The sequence below is a fragment of the Rhinoraja longicauda genome, chromosome 15 (genome assembly GCF_053455715.1).
Source record: "Rhinoraja longicauda isolate Sanriku21f chromosome 15, sRhiLon1.1, whole genome shotgun sequence".
Taxonomy (NCBI): domain Eukaryota; kingdom Metazoa; phylum Chordata; class Chondrichthyes; order Rajiformes; family Arhynchobatidae; genus Rhinoraja; species Rhinoraja longicauda.
Genome location: NC_135967.1, coordinates 29,708,886 through 29,729,649, shown reverse-complemented (window position 1 = coordinate 29,729,649; position 20,764 = coordinate 29,708,886). Strand labels below are relative to the sequence as shown.

The window sequence follows — 20,764 nt, the reverse complement described above, 5'->3', positions numbered from 1 at the left end:
TAGATGAGGCTCTCACTAGGGCCTCCTCTATATCCCGCAGCTCCGCTCTTGCTCCCCCTTCGCTATCCTTGTTCCGAATGCACCTCCTCCAACCTCATCTATTGTATCCGCTGTTCCAGATGTCAACTTCTCTACATTGGCGAGACCAAACGCAGGCTCGGCGATCGTTTCGCTCAACACCTTCACTCAGTCTGCCTTAACCAACCTAATCTCCCGGTGGCACAGCATTTCAACTCCCCCTCCCACTCCCAGTCTGACCTTTCTGTCATGGGCCTCCTCCAGTGTCATTAGGGCATTCGGCCCATTAAGTATACTCCGCCATTCAATCATGGCTGATCTATCTTTCCCTCAAACCCCATTCTCCTGCCTTCTCCCCAAAACGCCTGACACCCATACTAATCAAGAATCTGACAATCTCCCCCATAAAAATATCCTTTGACTTGGCCTCCACAGCTCCGGTTCGAGGACATGTGGTTAATGGTCCCAGTTGATTGGGCCATCAACTGGCTCAAATGGTTGATGCCGGGGTTGTGTTCGACTCTCTTGTGTTCCTTCATCTAAAGACGAGCTTTCTTCTTTTCGGACTCTCGAATAACTTGCTTCCATTCCAGCTTGCTGTGTTTTGAGTGGCTTCACTTCATGAAGCCAATGGAGAAAGCACTAATTCAAGCACGGATGGGGCAGAAGGTGCTTGACCTGAGATGATGGGTTGGCGGTTAGTTTGTGAAAAGGTGATCACATTCTGCCCTTTACACAGAGCTTCTGACTGTTCCCAATGTCTAGACTAAAGGTTCTTAGAACCATCTCGAATGATTTTTTTTTACCTTGATAGTTTTGAGCCATGGACTCCCCAGAGCCAGCTGTGGATTTTGTCTTCCTTCCTAAGGCTCTTAGCTCTGGCAATTTATTCTATGAAAAATCTGGAATAGAGTGTCTTTGTGGAGTCTGGTATTAAAAGAGAAGTTTATCTAATTTGGCCAACAGAATGTAATTAATTCTTCAGTGTTGGAAATGTTGGCTTGGGAGCAGATGCTGATTGTTATCTACACTGATTGGTGTTTTACACTATCTGTCCTTTGTAATCTTTGAATCTTACATCGCTGCCACATTTTGTTTCATTCGTCTTCCCCTCACCAGTCCTATTCTCCCTTTCTTGGTCAGCCTTCTGAGACATGGTGAATTTGTATATTTTGTAGCTCTCCACCCTTCGGTCTTTCTTTGTGCCCTCAAGGATACTGAGTATATTGTACCTGTTAGACAGGTTTATTCTGCATGGAACCTTCAATGACCTAACATCAAACTATAATATCCTTCCTGAACCTGTGTTTTCTTCTGGATAAAAGTATTCCAAAATTCTTTCCAAATCTTGTGTGTTGAATGTCTCCAAACCACAGACTATGACTGATTCTGAGCCAGAGAGGTTTGACCCAGTGGCACCTACAAACATCTTTGCTGCAGATAGTTTGGTCATCTCTAATCTCTCTCATTTGCATTCCAGAGACACAACCTTTCCTATTCATATCTTAGATTAGTTTTATTTATTCATTTAGATAAACCCTTTACTTAGTTTAGTTATAGTTATATTTAAATAATTCATTTAAATCTATAACATTACATTATAGTTTCCTGTAGTCTAGCTTAAATGAAAAAATGCCTTAATACTCAACAGCTAATCATTTATCTGCTACCTAAGATACAAGCCTAGTGCTTTCTTTCTTGCTAATTCCTATGCTTATCAAAATCCCAAGTTTCATATTTTGCAGAAGTAGGACTCAGAACCTTTGATCGCACAATGCACCAGTTCCTCACATAAACTTCAAACCGGTTGACAATTCACTGCTAAGAGATGAAAATAGTAAGAATATTATTAATGCATTTTTCGTAAGGCACATGTGCAGAATTTAGGTTTTAAGAAAATAATATCAGTTGCTTTTCATTTGATAGGTATCAGATCTGATAAGATAAGGAATTGGTATGTTTTAATCAGCATGACATCAACTATATCCCTAAATAGCTTCCTGTTACTAAACATAAACGAAATAGGTGGTTGCCAGCAGTACAGATGGAATTGCTTTTAGCACATCTCTAGGCAGCAGAACATATCAAGGCAACAGCTAAGTGTGAGACTGCAACATGGATTAAAGACAGTGGTACACCCTCCAGTGTGAGGCAGCAATGTGGGAAAAGATCTAAGACATCTCAAATCAAAGGCAAGCCTTGTAAATCCAATCTCTCAGTAAACTACTTGGACTGGTTCCAATTTTTGATCTGACATTTGTATCCCCTTTGGAAAACCATTACTTTCCAATCCATTAAGTGCTCTTTATGGCATCATCTTCAGCAATGGTGAGAATTAGTAACTTCAAATTCCTGGGTATCAACGTCTCGGTTTACCTGTACTGGGGCAAGAACATGGATATAATCATGAGGAAGTTGTGGCCTCAAGAAGATAACATCTATCATCAAGGATCCCCATCATTCGGGCCATGCCGTCTTCTCACTGCGACCTTCTCACTATGACTGATTCTGAGCCAGAGAGGTTTGACCCAGTGGCATCTACAAACATCTTTGCTGCAGATAGTTTGGTCATCTCTAATCTCATTTGCATTCCAGAGACACAACCTTTCCTATTCATATCTTAGATTAGTTTTATTTATTCATTTAGATAAACCCTTTACTTAGTTTAGTTATAGTTATATTTAAATAATTCATTATTTAAGAGGTACAGAAGCCTGAAGTCGCACACCACCAATCTCAGGAACAGCTGCTCTCAATTTCTTGAACCAACCAGCAAAACCCTAAATGCTAACGACAACAGAATGCTACAGACCACTTCTTGCATTACCATGGAGTTGTTTTTTTTCTAAAAGTGTTTTACAGTATTTTTTCTATTTTATTGCAGAATTTTATGTGTAAATTATATTTTTGTGTTTTTGTCTAGGTGCTTGTGGTGCTACTTCAAGCAAGATTTCCATTGTATCTGTACTTGTGCAGATCACAATAAACATCTTGACTTGAGTCTATGTACAGCAATTTATCAAGAGTCTTTTCAAGTTATACAAATTTATTAAGAAGGATATAAACTCTCATGATCAATTAAATTATTTTCACATCTGAAATTATCTACTTTCATTCCTATCTACAGAAATCGCTGGAAAAAAAACTCATCATGTCTTAATAAGACATTAATTTCATTTCTCTTTCCACATATTATTCATGACATGGTCAGTATTTCTTGTACTTTCTGTCTTTATTTCAGATTTCCAGCATCTACAGATTCTTGATTTACATTATTATTCTGTAATAAATTAATTATTCTTTTCCTTAGTCTCAAAATCTTAAATATGGTTATGTATTTTAGATCACTGCTTTTGGTATCACTGGTAAGTGATCCACATAAAACTTAGGTTTTAACCAGTCTGAAGAAGGGTCTCAACTCGAAACGTCTTCCATTCCTTCTCTCCAGGGATGCTGCCTATCCTGCTGAGTTACTCCAGCTTTTTGTGTCTATCTTCACATAAAACTTACAGTTGCAACAATCTATATTTTAATTGTTTCTTAAAGGTTTGTGCTTTTGCTTTCACACTGCCTTGTATCTTCTCCCCCACTCTGATTTATTATGGACGCTAAACCTTTCCACTTTCCTGCTCCCACCTTTGATGCCACGGAGTCTACCGACTTTCCTTTCCAAATAATTACAAAGCTTATAAGAAAATAACTGCAGATGCTGGTACAAATCGATTTATTCACAAAATTACAAAGCTTTCAGCTCTGTCCTGTTTGTACTCAGTCTATCATGTCTCATTCTGGCTAGGCGCTACAAATTTGACATTACTAAATCTATGTCCACTGTAACAACATTCAGAGGATCCTCGGGGATTCGGAACTGCTTCAGAATTGCAATGCAATCATTTTACAAATCAGTCAACTCAGTCCATTTCTCCTCGCAGAAGGTTCTCTCCTCGCATTCCCTGAGACCGAGACAATATGGTTTGCCTCAGGAGCATTTCCATTCCTTCCAAATACAGGGTGAATGGCTGAACATGCTTGTATTTCTCAATCTTCCCAATAAGGTGAGAGGGGAAAGATTTAATTGGAACCGAGGGGCAACCTTTTCACATGGAGGGTATATGGAATGAGCAGCCAGAGGAGGTAGTTGAGGCAGATACTATAACAACATTTAAAAGGCATTTGGACAAGTACATGGATAGGAAAAGTTGTGAGGGATATGAGCCAAACGCAGGCAGTTGGGCCTAGTGTAGATGGAACATCATGGTTGGCATGGGCAAGTTGGACCGAATGGCTTGTTTCCATGATGTAAGACCCTATCACTCTATATCAATAGCATCCACTCCCATCAACAATCATTGGTCTAATTTGGAAGCTCTCCTCTATTTGTCTTACACTAGATCACTGACTTGCTGTTACTTCAAGTAGCCTGTGTTGCGATTGTAGATTCCTTTGTGTTGCTGCTTGCAGAGTTAAATATACCAAAGCAAAGTAAATAGAACATTCTTTATGGAAGGTAGTAACTCTCACCAAACTGCAGTCTTAAGAATTATTCCACGTGATATATATATCTGTTCTAATATATATCATTTTGTTCATCCACCCTAATGTTTCCATATGTGATTCAATAACATAAAGGGCCTGTTTCCGGCTGTATATATATGATATGATATGATATGATAACACATTTTGTTAATTCTCTAGTGAAATGCTCTTGACTATCTTACTATGTTATAGGTATGATATAAACACTACATATTGAGGTAGTAGAATAGGTTGTACATGTTTATTAGTCATGTAACTATCAGATCTTGGAGTCCATTTATTTGGTGTCCTCATCATCCTCCTTCACCTCTTTCCATTTGGGCAGGACCATCTAAAACTCCATGTAGCCAGCCTGCGTATGGAGCTTCCGGTAATTGATAAGGATCTTGACATCACTCCAGATTGTACTGAGACATCCTTTTGAGTTGTATCAGGATGCCAATCATTTCTGTAATTAGAATCATTTATGCTGCTTGGTTGCCATTATATTGGTATTTTGCATCTCACCCCGCATTCCTAATAAGAGTCAATGGGACATTGACACAAGCAATTAACTGTTGAAACAATGTTTTTGGTGAGCTATTGCAATATGAAAGCATCATGACTATTGCTGGAATCCAGGTATACAGTTTCATGATCTATTGCTTGTACTTAATAACAAAATGTGGAGAAGCAATATTGCGATAGGGATCACAAATAATTACATGTGCGTGGTCTCGTATACCAATGTTCCACTCAAAACCCGTTGTGGTTTAGGCTAGGTGTGGAGGGTCAGTTGAGTTGACTGGCCCACTTGGGTAGAGTATGATGAGATGTTATGAGACATCAGCATTGAATAGACCTCAGCATTGAATAGACCACAGACATATAAGTGCAGTGATACTGTCCCCGAACCACTTAACAGCCTTTGATAGAAAATGAAAATTGATTAAAATAATAAAGAATACATATGATCTATTAATCAAAATGTATTGGAACTAAGAAATAACTAAAATTATAACAGCAAACTAAGTAAAAAATAAATGACCTATCTTTTACCTCCCAATTTTCAGTTAGAATCACCATTCAAATCAATGAGGACACCAATCCAATGCTATAGGATTGTAGATGATTGGACTGAAGAGGCAGATCCATAGCGTATTGTTAGGAAATTGCAGAAGGATTGGGTTTCACTATTAGAATATAATGAAGCAGAGTGATAAATGTCTGCAGATCCTGGACTTGCAGCGGTTAGTGGATTGAGAGCATGATTGATGGCCTGGCAGGGGCAGAATACCAATAGTTCCCTTTGGAACCATTGGCCACAAATAATAAATTTGACCCCACTTAGTTGCAGAAATCCAATAATGTCGGCAAACACCAGTGGAACAACAGTCTGAAGAAGGGTCTCGACCCAAAACGTCACCCATTCCTTCTCTCCAGAGATGCTATCTGTCCTGCTATTACTCCAGCTTTTTGTGACTACCTCCAGTTCTTTTCTTCCTGCTGGTGAGCCTGCACAGGAAAGCTAATGAACTGTTGACCCCTGCAAAGATTACATTGGTAGCCTGATGGATCACTGCATACACATTAAATGCACTGGCATCGCCAATTAATGCAATAGACTAATATAAACATACAATAATAACAATACAATAAATTAACAACCAGTAATAAATATTAGGTAGCTGGCCCGTGGTAGTGTAACACCGAAGTCCATAGTGCAATGATCAGCCATGATCAAAATGAATGGCGGTCCTGGCTTGAAGGGCCGAATGACCTCCTCCTGCACCTATTTTCTATGTTTCTATGTAACCAAAGCAATGTTCATAGCAGATCGTAGTTTCTGAAACAGAAATGTGGTTTATGTTGTGCAGTGTTCAAGAATCTGATGGTTGCTGGGAAGAAGCTGTCTTTGGAATCTGGAGCTCACAGTGTTCAGGTGCCTGAACCTTTTTCCAGAAGGAACTAGCAAGATGAGAGCTTGGCGAGGGTGAAGTGGTCTTTGAAGATATTAGCTGCCTATTTGAGATAGTGCCTCATGTAGATCCCTTTGATGGTGGGGAAATCAGTACCAGTGATGGACTTTGCAAATTCTACCACTTTCTGCAGCCTCCTTCTTGGGCATTACCGAACTAGGCTATGATGCAACCAGTCAGAAGGCCCTCCACTGTACACCTATAGAAGGGCTATAGAGTATTCTTTGGCTTACTGAATCTCTTCAATCTTCCATGGAAGTAGAGGCAATGATGAGCTTTCTTTGGGATTGCATCAAAATGCAGGGCCCAGAACAGATCTTCAGAGATATGCATGCTCAGGAACTTGAAGCTGCTGACTCTCTTCACCGCTGTCCCATTGATGAAGACAGATTCATAGATCCTTGGTTTTACCCTCCTGAATTTAACATTCAGTTTCCTGGTCTTGCTAACATTGAGAACAAGATTGTTGTTCTAGCACCATTCTATCAGATTATCATTCTCCCTCGTATACTGACGCATCATTATCCATTATTTTTCCAAAAATGGTGGTACCATATAGAAATGAGGAACTGGTGGGAGGATACTGTCCAACTAATTTTCTTCTGAAGTCGGTGGATTTGTTCAGGTCACCCACTGAGTTCTTGAACATCGCCCGGTCTAACAACGTCAAGTAGTTTAGTTTAGCGATACAGTGCAGAACAAGGCCCTTCGGCCCACCAAGTCCTCGCCGACCAGCGGTACCCGGACATAAACACACAATAGGGATAATATTTTACATTTATACCAAGCCAATTAACCTACAAACATGTACGTCTTTGGAGTGTGGGAGGAAACCGAAGATCTCTGAGACAACCCACGCAGGTCATGTGGAGAACGTACAAACTCCATACAGACAAGCACCTGTAGTCAGGATCTGAACCCGGATCTCTGGTGCTGTAAGGCAGGAAAAATATTCCCGATGTTGGGGGAGTCCAGAACCAGGGGTCACAGTTTAAGAATAAGGGGTAGGCCATTTTGGAATGAGATGAGGAAAAACGTCTTCACCCAGAGAGTTGTAAATCTGTGGAATTCTCTGCCACAGAAGGCAGTGGAGGCCAATTCACTGGATGTTTTCAAGAGAGAGTTAGATTTAGCTCTTAGGGCAAAAGGAATCAAGGGATATGAGGAAAAAGCAGGAACGGGGTTCTGATTTAAGATGATCAGCCATGATCATATTGAATGGCGCTGCTGGCTCAAAGGGCCGAATGGCCTACTTCTGCACCTATTTTTTCCAATGTTTCTATCTCAAAACAATCAGCTTTTCAATAGCAAATAGAGTGAGAATGCAGCACAATGAATGGAAAATGTATAGGAGGAAAATGAGCAGATGTAGAGGATGGTAATGAGCAGTCTGGGAGATTAGTGCAATGATCAACGGCTGATAACTACTTCTTGTGGTTTCCAAATCTGTCTGCTGCCTAAGGCATTATTGATGAGCACCACACAGTGTATCCATCTGTGTATCTCCATCTGTGCAGCTCCTGTTATCTTACCCCATCCCGTCTTTGTTAACAATAACAATTTTTTTACTGGAGCGACTTGGCTTGTATACACTGGAATTTAGAAGGATGAGAGGAGATCTTATCGAAACGTATAAGATTATTAAGGGGTTGGACACGTTAGAGGCAGGAAACATGTTCCCAATGTTGGGGGAGTCCAGAACAAGGGGCCACAGTTTAAGAATAAGGGGTAGGCCATTTAGAACTGAGATGAGGAAAATCTTTTTCAGTCAGAGAGTTGTGAATCTGTGGAATTCTCTGCCTCAGAAAGCAGTGGAGGCCAATTCTCTGAATGCACTTAAGAGAGAGCTGGATCGAGCTCTGAAGGATAGCGGAGTCAGGGGGTATGGGGAGAAGGCAGGAACGGGGTACTGATTGAGAATGATCAGCCTTGATCACATTGAATAGCGGTGCTGGCTCGAAGGGCCGAATGGCCTCCTCCTGCACCTATTGTCTATTGTCTATTGAAAAATAAAATTCTCTAACCTTATGAAGTGACAGAGTATTTCTGAATCCATACATCCACTTGATGGGACTATATAAAGGACTCTCTTGCTTCCTAATTGATATTTTTCTTAGAGAGAAAGAAGAAACACATGACAGAATGTTGTTTAAGGCAGGTTCAATGATCAGAAATGGCATGTTGTCCCAGGATGGCCCCATTATAACTGGAGCTATTCCCAAGTAGGTAATAAGCTATCAAGCAACTGCCAACTTCCAGCACTTAAGAGAGTGGGCTGGATTTAATAGATGTGAAATTGTTCAAATGTTTCGTACCAGCACACCTGCAGAATGATGAGTGGTCATTTTGTGAAAAAATGTTACTTTGAAGTTGGAATCTTTTAAATTAAGTACCCTGAACTGACCGTATAAGTTTTGATAAACTGGAGAATAGATTTCAATCATCAGAATCTTAGCACATCTGAAAAAATGTGTTTGCTTGGTTTTCCTGGCATTAAGGGCTTTGTGCAAACAGTCTTGAAGTGGACGTACAAGTAAAATCATAAGAACATGAGAAATAGAATCAGGAGTTTGGCATTCAGCCTCTTGTGCCTGGCTCACCATTTAGTACGATCTGAATAGTCTTTTATCTCAGCTCCACTTTCCTGTTTTAAGCACATTGTGTTTGATTCCTTTAAAATCTGAAAATCTATCGATTTTTCCTCTTCAGAATCTATGAAGTATGTAAAAATCCAAGGTACATTACTGCAAAGGAGTTAGAGATCCACTGTTGATCATTCTTAATTTCTACAGTTTTTTTGTATCAATACTAACTCCTTTGATTGCCAGCCTCGTTTGAGAACCAATCCTGCAAATGAAGAATCATCAATTTTCCTTGGCTTTGGTTACTCTTTATGTTTCCTCATGTGTTATTTCATTTTTGCTAAAGTATTGTATCTAAAAAGAACCTTGTGTATTAAGTACTAAAAGTTCTAAATCACCTTCCATAGCAATAAAAGATTACTGTACCATACAAATAGAAATGCCAACCATAAGTTTCTAGTATTACCTGAAGATCCTACAAATATCACATGAAATGACTGTCTTCCAGTTTACCATCCTTAATCTGATATTCATCTTATAAAGTATCATTCAACTCCAATTTGTTGTTAATGTACTAAACAATCTTGCTAGAAATTGTCTAGCTGCCTATAGTGTTTTTTGTTCCCTAAAAAGTGAAACCGGTGGAAATCAATCAGTACATTGCTTCTCTAGCCATATCCACTATTTATTTCCAACATGGTTTTGTTGTGAAAGCAATATGAAAGCTATTCCTATAATTTCACACCTTTAATATATTTTTCACAAATACTGTCCTTTCATTGCAAGAGGATTAAAACCCAAAATATATCCAGTTCCTGTAACAACTTTCGGTACATGGGTGAAGCAGTAAACCCTTCATCCATGTAGGGGTAAGGGGTTATGGGTTCATCTACTGTGAACCCATAACTCCATTGAATGGGATCATGGTAAATCTGTGATCAAACTGCATATGCCCACCTTTATCCAAATCCTGTTATAAAAATGGGTTCATCTAAATCCATTATTCTCAGGTTTAAAATACATTAGACGACCAGTGGACCCATTGGGTCCAAACCTCTCCTGCGGGCTCGGCAACCCTCCTCCAACTGACAATCCGTGGACCCATTGCCGGCCGGAGAGTCTCCCCCCGGGCCCAGGGCGGGCAAGGGGGGAGAGGAAAAGGGAGAGGGAGCCACTCACCCCAGCCCCGGGTGGCCATCGTGGTGGCCAGGAACAGGAGAGTGGCCGCAAGGCGTTGTCGCATGTCCGCCCTGCCAGCGGCCATCTTCTTTGACCCTTTGCCACCGCGCTGCACCACGGGAGGAAGGGCAGGCGCAGGGCATGCCAGGACAGGTGCCAGCCCTCCCCGGCAACCCTCCCACAACTGTGCACGTGCAGATTCAGCGGCCATTTTATCGTTGTGACGCAAGATGAACACGTAAGTATCAGATCAACGGGTCCCAACTGCGCAGGCATGGCGGCTGCCGGGCCCATTCACAGTATAAAGTTTATAAAGTGAATAACTTTTAAAATATAACAACAATTTGAATGAAACGTGCTACTGCACAATGCAGGCCAATGGTGAGTAAGGTGGGCCTAAATTTGTTGCACTATCGTGTACCGCTTTGCCTGAATTTCGGGAACACGCATACGTACATACATACATACATACATACATACATGCATACATATATACATACATACATACATACATACATACATACATTCAAGATAAGAGTGTTAGTTATATAATAATATAGATAATTGGCCAAGGATCAGTTGGTGCCTACAGGAGGGTGTTTAATATATTATCACCCACCCCTGAAATGCCTGGCTCATGTTTTCATATTGCACCTTTTTGTCCTAGACCTCCAACAAGGGAAAACAGCTTCCGTCAAATCAACCTCCAACGTTCTAATTTCACTCATTATTATCGTCATAATTTAATCGTGTTGCGAGATAACATTATTTTAAATCTGCCACTGCACTCCCTTTTAGGTCCCTATATCCATGTTTTCCAGAAGAGAACAAAGTTCTTCTTGTGTTCTCTTTTAGGCCTGCCCTAACTTTCTACCACAGATCATTCAGTGTGAATATTTAATGCAGAAATTGAGTCCTGCAAAGATAGTCAGTCTAATCACAGTCTCATACAGTTCAAATGTAGAATCATTTGCCATGGACAGGTTAGTCCCAACATTTTTGACCTTCCAAAGTAGAAATAAGATATAATACTTTATTTGTGAAATACCTCCCTATCAAAACCTCCCTAGTTTTCTTTAAAACGTTTTAGTTGCTCTTAATTGCAGTTTTCTGTTGTTTCCATGAAAACTTTACTCCGCACCACCAGTAGAGGGCACCATCTGATTAAATTGTTTAAATATTAGTAAAAGGTATGACACTTTTTAATTGAATATACAAACCACGGCTACTAAATATGCATAACGATAAATGAAAGTACGGTACAATTCTTCAACTCAAGGTATTGATTAAAATTGATTCAACTCAGAATTAGAAATCCTTGTACTTTTGTCTTTACATTTGATAGAGCAGATATATTGTTTATAGTGATTCAATTCTAGTGGTTCAGTTCTTAGCGATTGAACTCTACCGCTGTACCGACGAGCAACTGCTTTATTTTTATTTTAGATCACCTTACTAAGATGGGAAATTTGTCTGTTCCTTGTCACTGCAATAATAGCTTCTGCATTTTCTAAATCATTCTCACCTTTATTTATAGTTCCTTCCATGATCTAAACTCTCCCTACCTCGATAACTTTCTCCAAGATAACAACCCTTCAACATATCGCCAGCTCAGATGTGGTCTATGGATCTTCCTTTGCACCAATGCTCATAACCTATGCGCTGGCACTTTCAAAGATTTTCATGCATAATCATCCAGATCTCTCTTTTTCAAATTTGATGTTTTACTCAGAATTGTTTAAACTCATTAAATCATGTGCATTATCCATCTTCTCTGTTAATGTTGCAAAAAAACCCCAATCAGGTTAGCTGAATATGGTTTGCCTTTGACAAATCTGTGCTGGCACTCCCTTGTTAACTCAAACTTTTCTCAATACTTTCCCCAATTGCTTTACCGACAACCCAGGTTAATAGAACTGCCTAAAAGTTTCTGGGAATTGCCAGTAAACTTTAAAATTATATTAAGATCTTCTGCAATCTCTACTCGAATTCCTCAGGAATTGAGGATAGATGTTATTTTGACCCACATCCGATCAATTTTCATTCCATTAATTATCTCCAAAACCACTCCCCTTGTTTAAACTTTGCAAGCATTCTTTTCCTTAGTAAAGAATTATATAACTTTTTAGTTTAGTTTACAGCGTGGAAACAAGCCCTTCGGCCCACCGAATTAGCGCCGACCTGCATACTTACACTATCCAACACACACACGGGACAATTTACACTTTTTTAAACAATGTCAATAAGCCTACAAACCTGCAGGTCTCTGAAGTGTAGAAGGAAACCGGAGTACCCGGAGAAACCCCACGCAGGTCACGGTGAGAACGTACAAACTCCGTACAGATAATACCCGTAGTCAGGATCGAACCCGGGTCTCCGGCGCTGTAAGGCAGCAACTCTTCCGCTGCACCACCGTGCAACTATTTACTTTTTTTCATAATTCTGATTTTGGATGCATCACCTCCATAATTCATTATCAGCTCATCCTTTCTCTTGTAATCTGTTCACACAAAACATTTCGACCGGAATCAATTACTTGTTGCCTAACTGTCCACAGCACCGAAACGCGAAAAAAACCCGACAGTTGTTGAAAACCTGAGGTAAATTGGAACATTTTGCAAATTTACGTCAGGTCATGCAGAATCTTCGGAGGGAGAAAAAAGACGTTTCAGGGTGATGCTCTTTCATCAGATGAGATACACCATGCTGTAGACTGCTGTGGTAAGTCTGCTTGGGAAACCTCAACTCATACAGGCAACCCCTCCATTATCTATACAGTATTGCTAACATGGTCGGAAGGGAACATTGAGACTTTAAAACTCTTCCAAGAGATATATTGTTAACGGTACATTTTTCCTGTTCTTCTGAAAACCGAGTCATCTCAAGCCTATTGTTTCAATAATACATAGTTGCTCTGTATCAATTAACAAAGCTGCATTTATTTATTTATGTTACAATATTGTATACTGACACTAAAAAAAATCATGGGGAACTAATCACAGGACATGTGACAATATTGCAGAGGAAGTAAAGACATCATTTTGGAATCGGCATGACTACGCGCCTTATTGGGAGCTGAAACGAACGGTTTGTTACAATATATTTAAAAAGAGGAACCGAGCCAAATTAGTGAAATCATTCTGCATTTAATTATGAAAATGCTCAATCAAATTAAAAACCACGAATAAAGTAGAACATTTAGTGATAGGATAATAGAAAGTTCCAACTGCTACTTAAAACCGGCTATCATAAAATGCTAAATGTAATAATGCATTTCAAGAAATAATGAAAACATAATTAACGTGGGTAGACACAAAATGCTGGAGTAACTCAGCGGGACAGGCAGCATCTCTGGAGAGAAATAGGTGACGTTTCGGGTCGAGACCCTTATAATTAACGTGAATGGCTGTCTGACTTATACAGCAGACAAAGAAAATCCAGAAAAATGAATCGTTTTATCTGTGTGCTGATGTCTTAAGATGCAATATTCACACTTAAAGTAACACCGAATAGCTGAATTAAAATATTAATGCCAACTCCCGATTGTGGAACTAAATATCTGGAAAAAAAATGTTTATTTATTGCTTTCTGAAAGTAATTGGTATTCAGTCAGCCATCACGAACGCGTACAGCGAGCGGCAGATCTTTGAACGACACAGTAGAATGCAGCCTTGGGCATTGGATTTAAATATTTTACACTGATTAGCAGTTACAAACACTGTAATTTACTTTATTTATGTGCACAGTGCATGCAGATATTTGGATATCGCAGTTCTGAGCCTTTTTGTTGACATGCGCTCATCTTCGATTCACCAGTGAAGACCTCTTGCACACAAGCGTATGGGGTGGCGTCCATTGATAAAGGTCCATTAAAGCTAATCGTGCGCGAAAAGTAAAAAAGTTTGACATGACCATTCCTTGCTGCGCCGGGTGCAAGTGCCAAAGACAAGGACGAGTTCCCTGGGAATGGGAGCATTGATCCGCCGCAAGGCGCTGCCGCCCCTCCCACAGCCTGACGGCGAGGGCGGACTCGCAGTTGCTCGCTTTAAAATTGGCTTGGAGGAGAGCGGGGAGAGTGAGCGCGGGAGAGAGGGGAGAGTGAGCGCGAGCGAGAGGAGAGAGGAGAGAACAGGTGGGGCCGGGCGGGCAAGAGAGCGCGAGCGAGCGAGCGCGCGCGTCCCTACTCTCCTCTCCTCCACTCTCCTCCCCCCACATCGCACGCGGCTCTGCTCGCGCTCTCTTGCAAGTGCCTGCAGCAGAGGCAGTGCACGGCTCTGCTCTGCACGGCCGGCCAGTGCCTGCAGCAGAGGCAGAGCGCGGCGATGGCTCTGCCGGATAACGCCATCTGCACCATGGCCAGCGAGGAGACGCCTTTCCCCGAGATCGTGGAGCTGAATGTGGGCGGCCAGGTGTACATCACCCGCTACTCCACCCTGCTCAGCGTGCCCGGCTCGCTGCTGTCGCAGATGTTCGGGCGCAAGGACGGGCTGGGGCTGGCGCTGGCGAGGGACGGCAAGGGGCGCTTCTTCATCGACCGCGACGGCTTTCTCTTCCGCTACATCCTGGATTACATGCGGGACCAGCAGCTGGTGTTGCCCGACCACTTCCCCGAGCGGAGCCGCCTCCAGCGGGAGGCCGAGTACTTCGCACTGCCCGAACTGGTCAAAGCACTCAGTCCCAAACTCAGCAAGCAGAACTCCATCAACGACGACGCCTGCCCCAGCGACCCCGAGGACGGCTCTCCCAGCACGGACGTGGCGCGCAGTCTGGCCGCGGCCACTGTCACCGTCGGCGGGAGCAGCGACAGGAGGATGGGCTTTATCACCATCGGCTACCGGGGCTCATACACGCTGGGCAGGGACAGCCAGACGGACGCCAAGTTCCGTAGAGTGGCCAGGATCATGGTGTGTGGGAAGACGGCGCTGGCCAAGGAGGTGTTCGGGGAGACACTGAACGAGAGCAGGGACCCCGACCGCCCCCTCGAGCGCTACACGTCCCGCTACTACCTCAAGTTTACTTTCCTGGAGCAGGCGTTTGACAAGTTGGCCGAAGCTGGCTTCCACATGGTGTCGTGTAATTCGACGGGCACCTGCGCCTTCGCTCACGACCAGACCGACGACAAGATATGGACCAGCTACACGGAATATGTTTTCTACCGTGAGTGATCTGCCCATCACAAACCTCTCTGCACAATGATCCCCAAAGCGATTAGACCTAACCCCAACCCACCACCCCTAGAACAGAAACCCTTGCTCCTCCAGCTTTCAATCTCCATGTGCCATTGCTGCCTCACCTAGTTTACCACGCTCTCCGATACATTTGGATGGATGAACTTTTTTTTAAAAAAAAGTGTATGTTGTTTTCGTATTTTAAGCACACGACGCTGTTTATTAAACTGGTGCATATAGTTTGTAACCGAGCACAAAGTTTGGTTGTGTGTGCGTGTGTCTGGATGTGGTGCACACTGGGTGTTGGCACGTGTGCAGGTGCCTTCAGCAGCTTAGTTAATCGCCTTTGACGTGAAAATAATTGGAAAATAAAATGAAGTAATTAATGTTGGTGGTCAGTGGCAGAGAAACTGACGAGGAAGTGAACAATAGTATCCAAAAAACAAACTGATTTTGGATACTTCAGGTGGGGAGTTATTGAACTAACATTATTTTATGAACAGCAAACTGCGTGTGTGCTTCTTCCCAAAGAATATCTCATGGGAAGGTTAATCGCAGATGGTGAGACAGTGTTTCTCTTTACATTCGCACGCGGATGCCAAATAGTGAATTTGAAGACAAATGCCATTTTTTGACAGCGCAGTGTACTAAGTTCCACGAAGTGCGGTTTGTATCCTAAAATATATGTATGCCAAAATGACGCGTAGCCTTTAAATATGATAAATGAATTCAAATTTCATAGTGAAATTATTGTCAAAAATTTGGATAAGTTTCTGCTAAGATATTTATGCAGATTTCTCCCCCAAAATTGATGTTTCTTATGATATGCATATGTGGTATTGTATAAAAATAAAGCTATTTTGTGATTAGAACAAATGCCAAAGTCTTGCCAGTTTAATTTGTACCTTTACTTAAATCTAAGTTATTTTTGTGACATGATTTATAACCTATAAACCAGTAGCATAAGTTGTATTTGTAAGTTTCAATAGTAGATTGGTGAACACCTTTTAAATGAGTATTCTGAATCTGATGATTCACAAATGTTTAGCAAAGTGGGTACACAACTTCTACATTGTCAGTGGATTAGATATGTCACTATGGTCTAATAAATCATGGAAACCAATATAATTGCAGTTCATGTTGTTATATTGGCAAGATATTTACATGTAACACTTGGTCGTATAAGCTTAAAACTCCTGATGTACAGGCATAAATATCCATTGCATTGTGCACTTGCAGCTATAGGAGACCTTGGTACAGAATAAGTGTGATTTTCATTACTTTCAAGACAGTAGTCACTGCATCTTTACAAAAAAACTTATCTTTAAGTCCCTTTTGAAACAAATCTCTGAAAACAATTTCAGTTTTATTTCTTCTCTGCTGTCAATACTTAATTACACAGGTCTTTTGAACACCTGTAATTTCCGTTTACAAAGGTTTGTAGTGGAAGTTTAAATAGATGTTCTGTCTTTTGGTGTGGGTTATATATAGTGTTCAAAATGCAAACATGCATGCACAAATGCATAGCATATGCAAAGCCTAAACTCAGGCTTGAATTTCAATAAACATTAAAGAATGGATTTGAACAGATTCAAGCACTGTACACCTGCTAGTAGATTCGTTTTCTCCTGCCTTGAGGATAGTTTGGAGCAGTTTTACTGTGCATTACATTGAGTATTAAAGGATAAAATTACGATTAAATGTTAAAAGAATTGCATATAAAACATGCCCAGAGATAGAAAGTATGCTAAAGGCTTTACAATCTCATACTGACTTATGTTCTGGTATATTTAAATAAAATCCAGTACCGGAGAAAGAATTGTTAATTGACCCGGCTGTAATCGATTAACCCTGAACTTTATCACGTTCTTCAAACTTGCCTTTCAAAGATGTTTATGATTGCTGCATCAATATTTATATGACTTAATAAAAAAAATTAAATTTCCCTTTTATCCTTCAAAGACCGTTATGTATGGAACCTGTGAACCAGTTGATAACATCATTGCCTGTGGGTTCATGTGGCACTTCAGCAACTAGAGCATAAAATCTAAGCTGACGCTTGGCAGTAATGAGGGAGTGCTACATTACTAAACAAATGCATTAATCTAAGGCTCATTTTACTTAAGTGCGTGTGTGTTAAAAAAAAATCTGTGACTATTCTAAAAACTGATAAACCTTAAGATATGAAAACTAGACTAGTCGGAAAATATCATAGTGCTGAAGAAAAATTATTTTTTGTGGTCTCTACATTGCAATTGTGACCACAATTCTAAAATACCCCACTTAATTGGCTGTAAAACATTTTGGGATGAACTAAATTTATGAATGTTATTTCCTAAAGGCTTTTTGAAAGGAATATGCAGTTTTATAGCCATGATCTGTAAGTAGCAATATGTGCTTTCCAGTGGGTGGAGAAATAAGAATAAGGACGTGCAGTCAAACGTAAGGTTGGATATGGTGAACACATTAATGTAATACTGGATCTATTTCCAGTGTTAATGCAGTTAATAGGATGTCTGAGGCATTCTGTCACCAAGAAAAGAAACATTGACAATTTCTGTACGGTCAAATGGCAAGATACGTTAGTAGAAGTACGTTCACAATATTTTGCTATCGAAAATGTAGTCATCTGGTCCATTCCATATTGATGTATTGCTATTAATTATTTGACTAATTAAACCCTGAAGATTGAACTTGGCAGAAGGTGCATGGCCTGGGAAGCAGAAATCTTCACTGGGCATAGGAATTTTATTAACACATTGCAGCTTGCATTAGTTTTTCATAATGGGCATCAAAAGTTATTAATGAAATAAATCTTCCAAGAGGGCGTCTCTGTTAGAGCAGCCTTTTGAAGAGAAGCAGTGCAAAGAATTATATTCAAATTCCCTCTTTTGTATATCAAAGATCCTATAACAGTAAGTTCCTGCTGTGCTGATGATCACTAGCTTGTAGATGTAATTGACATGGAAAATGTCACAGAAATTATGTGAGAAATTTTGTTGAATCAAGAATTTTTCTCCAGAAATGTATCATTAAAAAAAATTGGACAACTCATCTCACTCTCATTGAAACTGAGCCATTTGGACACTTATGATTCTGTTTCAATGTGGAAAGTCTGCAATGATTATAATCAGCAGGTAGAACATACTGGTTCTGTTGCCTTCTATTCTTATGTGGTGCCTTGGGATCAAGGATAATTCAGTTCCACTCTGGGTTGGTAGGTTCTGAGATGGTTGACAGTCACACACAGTGGGAAATATATAGTGTTTCACAGATGGTGGGTGGGACGTCTGGTGATCAACTCAATAAGCAGCAGCTTATGCGAAGCAGCTACATATTCCCAATACTTGGACACTAGATTCTCCAGATAATTTAAAATGCTCTTCCATTTTGAGCAGATTCCCAGTTGGGAATATTGAATCCCTTCAAGGAGGCCTCGAGAACATCCTTCAATGTTTTCCTCCATCCACCTGGTCATCCCACCAGCTCTGAATAGTCAGTCTGTTTCAAGAGTTTGATGCTGAGCACATGAGTAAAGTGGCCTGACCAATTTAGCCAACCAATAGCATTTGGGGCCTCAATACTAGGTATGTAGGACTGGGAAAGAATGGTAAACTTGGTTCACTTGCTTTTCCAGTGAATTTTCAGAGACTTGTCGGAAATGTTTTTCCAGTAATTTTAGCTGTCCTCTCTGGTCGTCCTGGTCTCAGAACCATGAAGAGCTTTGAGCCACATACAAGGTATTGAATTTAGATATACTTTATTTCAGTTGAACAAATTCTTAGCTGGCACATTGTGGTAAATTGATGCCTGCCTTTGCCAACAGGTGGCTTGCAAGATATAGAACATTGTCCATCTTTTCCCAGGTCTTGTCATGACATTATTGTCAGAGGGCTGTGTAGTGCAGGCTGGCAAAAGACCATTGTCTTGTGGATATTGCGTGAAAGTTTAGTTTAGAGATACAGTGCGGAAACAGGCCCTTCGGCCCACTGAGTCCGCTCCGACCAGCAATCCCCGCACACAACCATATCCTACACACACTAGGGGTCAATTTACAATGATACCAAGTCAATTAACCTACAAACCTGTACGTCTTTGGAGTGTGGGAGGAAACTGAAGATCCAGGAGAAAACCCACGCAGGTCACGGAAAGAAGATACAAACTCCTGTACAGACAAGCACCTGTAGTTAGGATCAAACCTAGGACTGGCGTTGTAAAGCAGCAACTGTACCATTGCGTCTTCATGCCGCCCATCTTATTTGTTTCAGTGCTAGCATTAATGATGGCTTGGAGCTCAACTTTTGAGTGTGGACAAATTCAAACATTTCTGCAAGTTGTATCTTGAATGCTGAGGTGTGAGTGTCTTCAGTTCCAGAAAGTCATTGCCACCGGGTGATTTCTTTCTCATTAGTTCTAAAGATTAGCACCATTCCTTGGGGACGTTTGTTGGAGGTAGGATGAAACCATGAAGCACGAAAGACTGAGAAAAGTGTTGCCCAAGATAATCCACATTTCAGGATCAAACCCCACATTGTTGCCCAGTACTCTATCCTTGAAAAGTTAATGATTATGGTTGAGTCCTAGATCCTAATTGCATTAATTAACTCAGAGTTTGAGGTTTAGCAGCCATAAATTGACATTATCTTGGCCTGTTAACTTCAGGGATATTAGCATCACATTCCTCCTCTTGTTATATGTAGGAAGGAACTACAGACGCTGGTTTAAACCGAAGATTGACACAAAAAGCTCAGCAGGTCAGACGGCATCTCTGGAGAAAAGGAATCAGTGACGTATCGGGTCAAAACCCTTCTTCAGACTGATAGTCAGGGGAAAAGGAAATAAGAGATATTGGACAATTGAATGGAAGATATGCAAAGAGCAACGATAATCAAGGAAAGATGGGAGCCTACAATGGTCCATTTTTGGCTGTGGGATAGGTGATAACGAGTTATACAGACAATGAAACTCAACAGGACGACAGAGATATTGACAGTGATATAGAGAGAAATAGAACAAATGAATGAAAGATATGCAAAAAAGTAACTGATCAAGAGAAGGTGGAGCCGACAATATCCATTGGTGGCTCTGGGCTAGGTGATAACAAGATATACAGACAATGAAACTCAACAGGACGACAGTGAAATTAGTACGATGACTAGGGTGGGGGAGGGACGGGGAGAGAGGGGATGCAAGGGTTACTTGAAATAAGATAAATTAATATTCATGCCGCTTGGGCACCTTACAACCCAGTGGTGTGAAAAGGCTAGAGTTTCAGAGTCCCAGCTACAGGGGGCTGCCGTACCACCAGTTTTCGGAAAATCGA

General features: G+C 40.9%; 2 protein-coding genes across 2 annotated transcripts in view; both read left to right on the top strand.

The window, feature by feature from the left end:
• Window positions 1-10,503: 10,503 nt before the first annotated feature.
• The window catches only part of LOC144600279 (uncharacterized), a 28,478-nt gene continuing 18,217 nt past the window's right edge, over window positions 10,504-20,764 (top strand). The window contains exons 1-2 of the mRNA XM_078411845.1: window positions 10,504-10,511; window positions 12,906-12,994. Of these exons, the coding sequence (XP_078267971.1) occupies window positions 10,504-10,511; window positions 12,906-12,994 (97 nt within the window). The remainder of the gene's footprint in view (window positions 10,512-12,905; window positions 12,995-20,764) is intronic.
• LOC144600607 (BTB/POZ domain-containing protein KCTD8-like) lies at window positions 14,329-17,374 on the top strand. Its single transcript, XM_078412392.1, has one exon. The coding sequence runs from the start codon at window positions 14,596-14,598 to the stop codon at window positions 15,436-15,438; it is 843 nt and encodes a 280-aa protein (XP_078268518.1). The 5' UTR covers window positions 14,329-14,595; the 3' UTR covers window positions 15,439-17,374.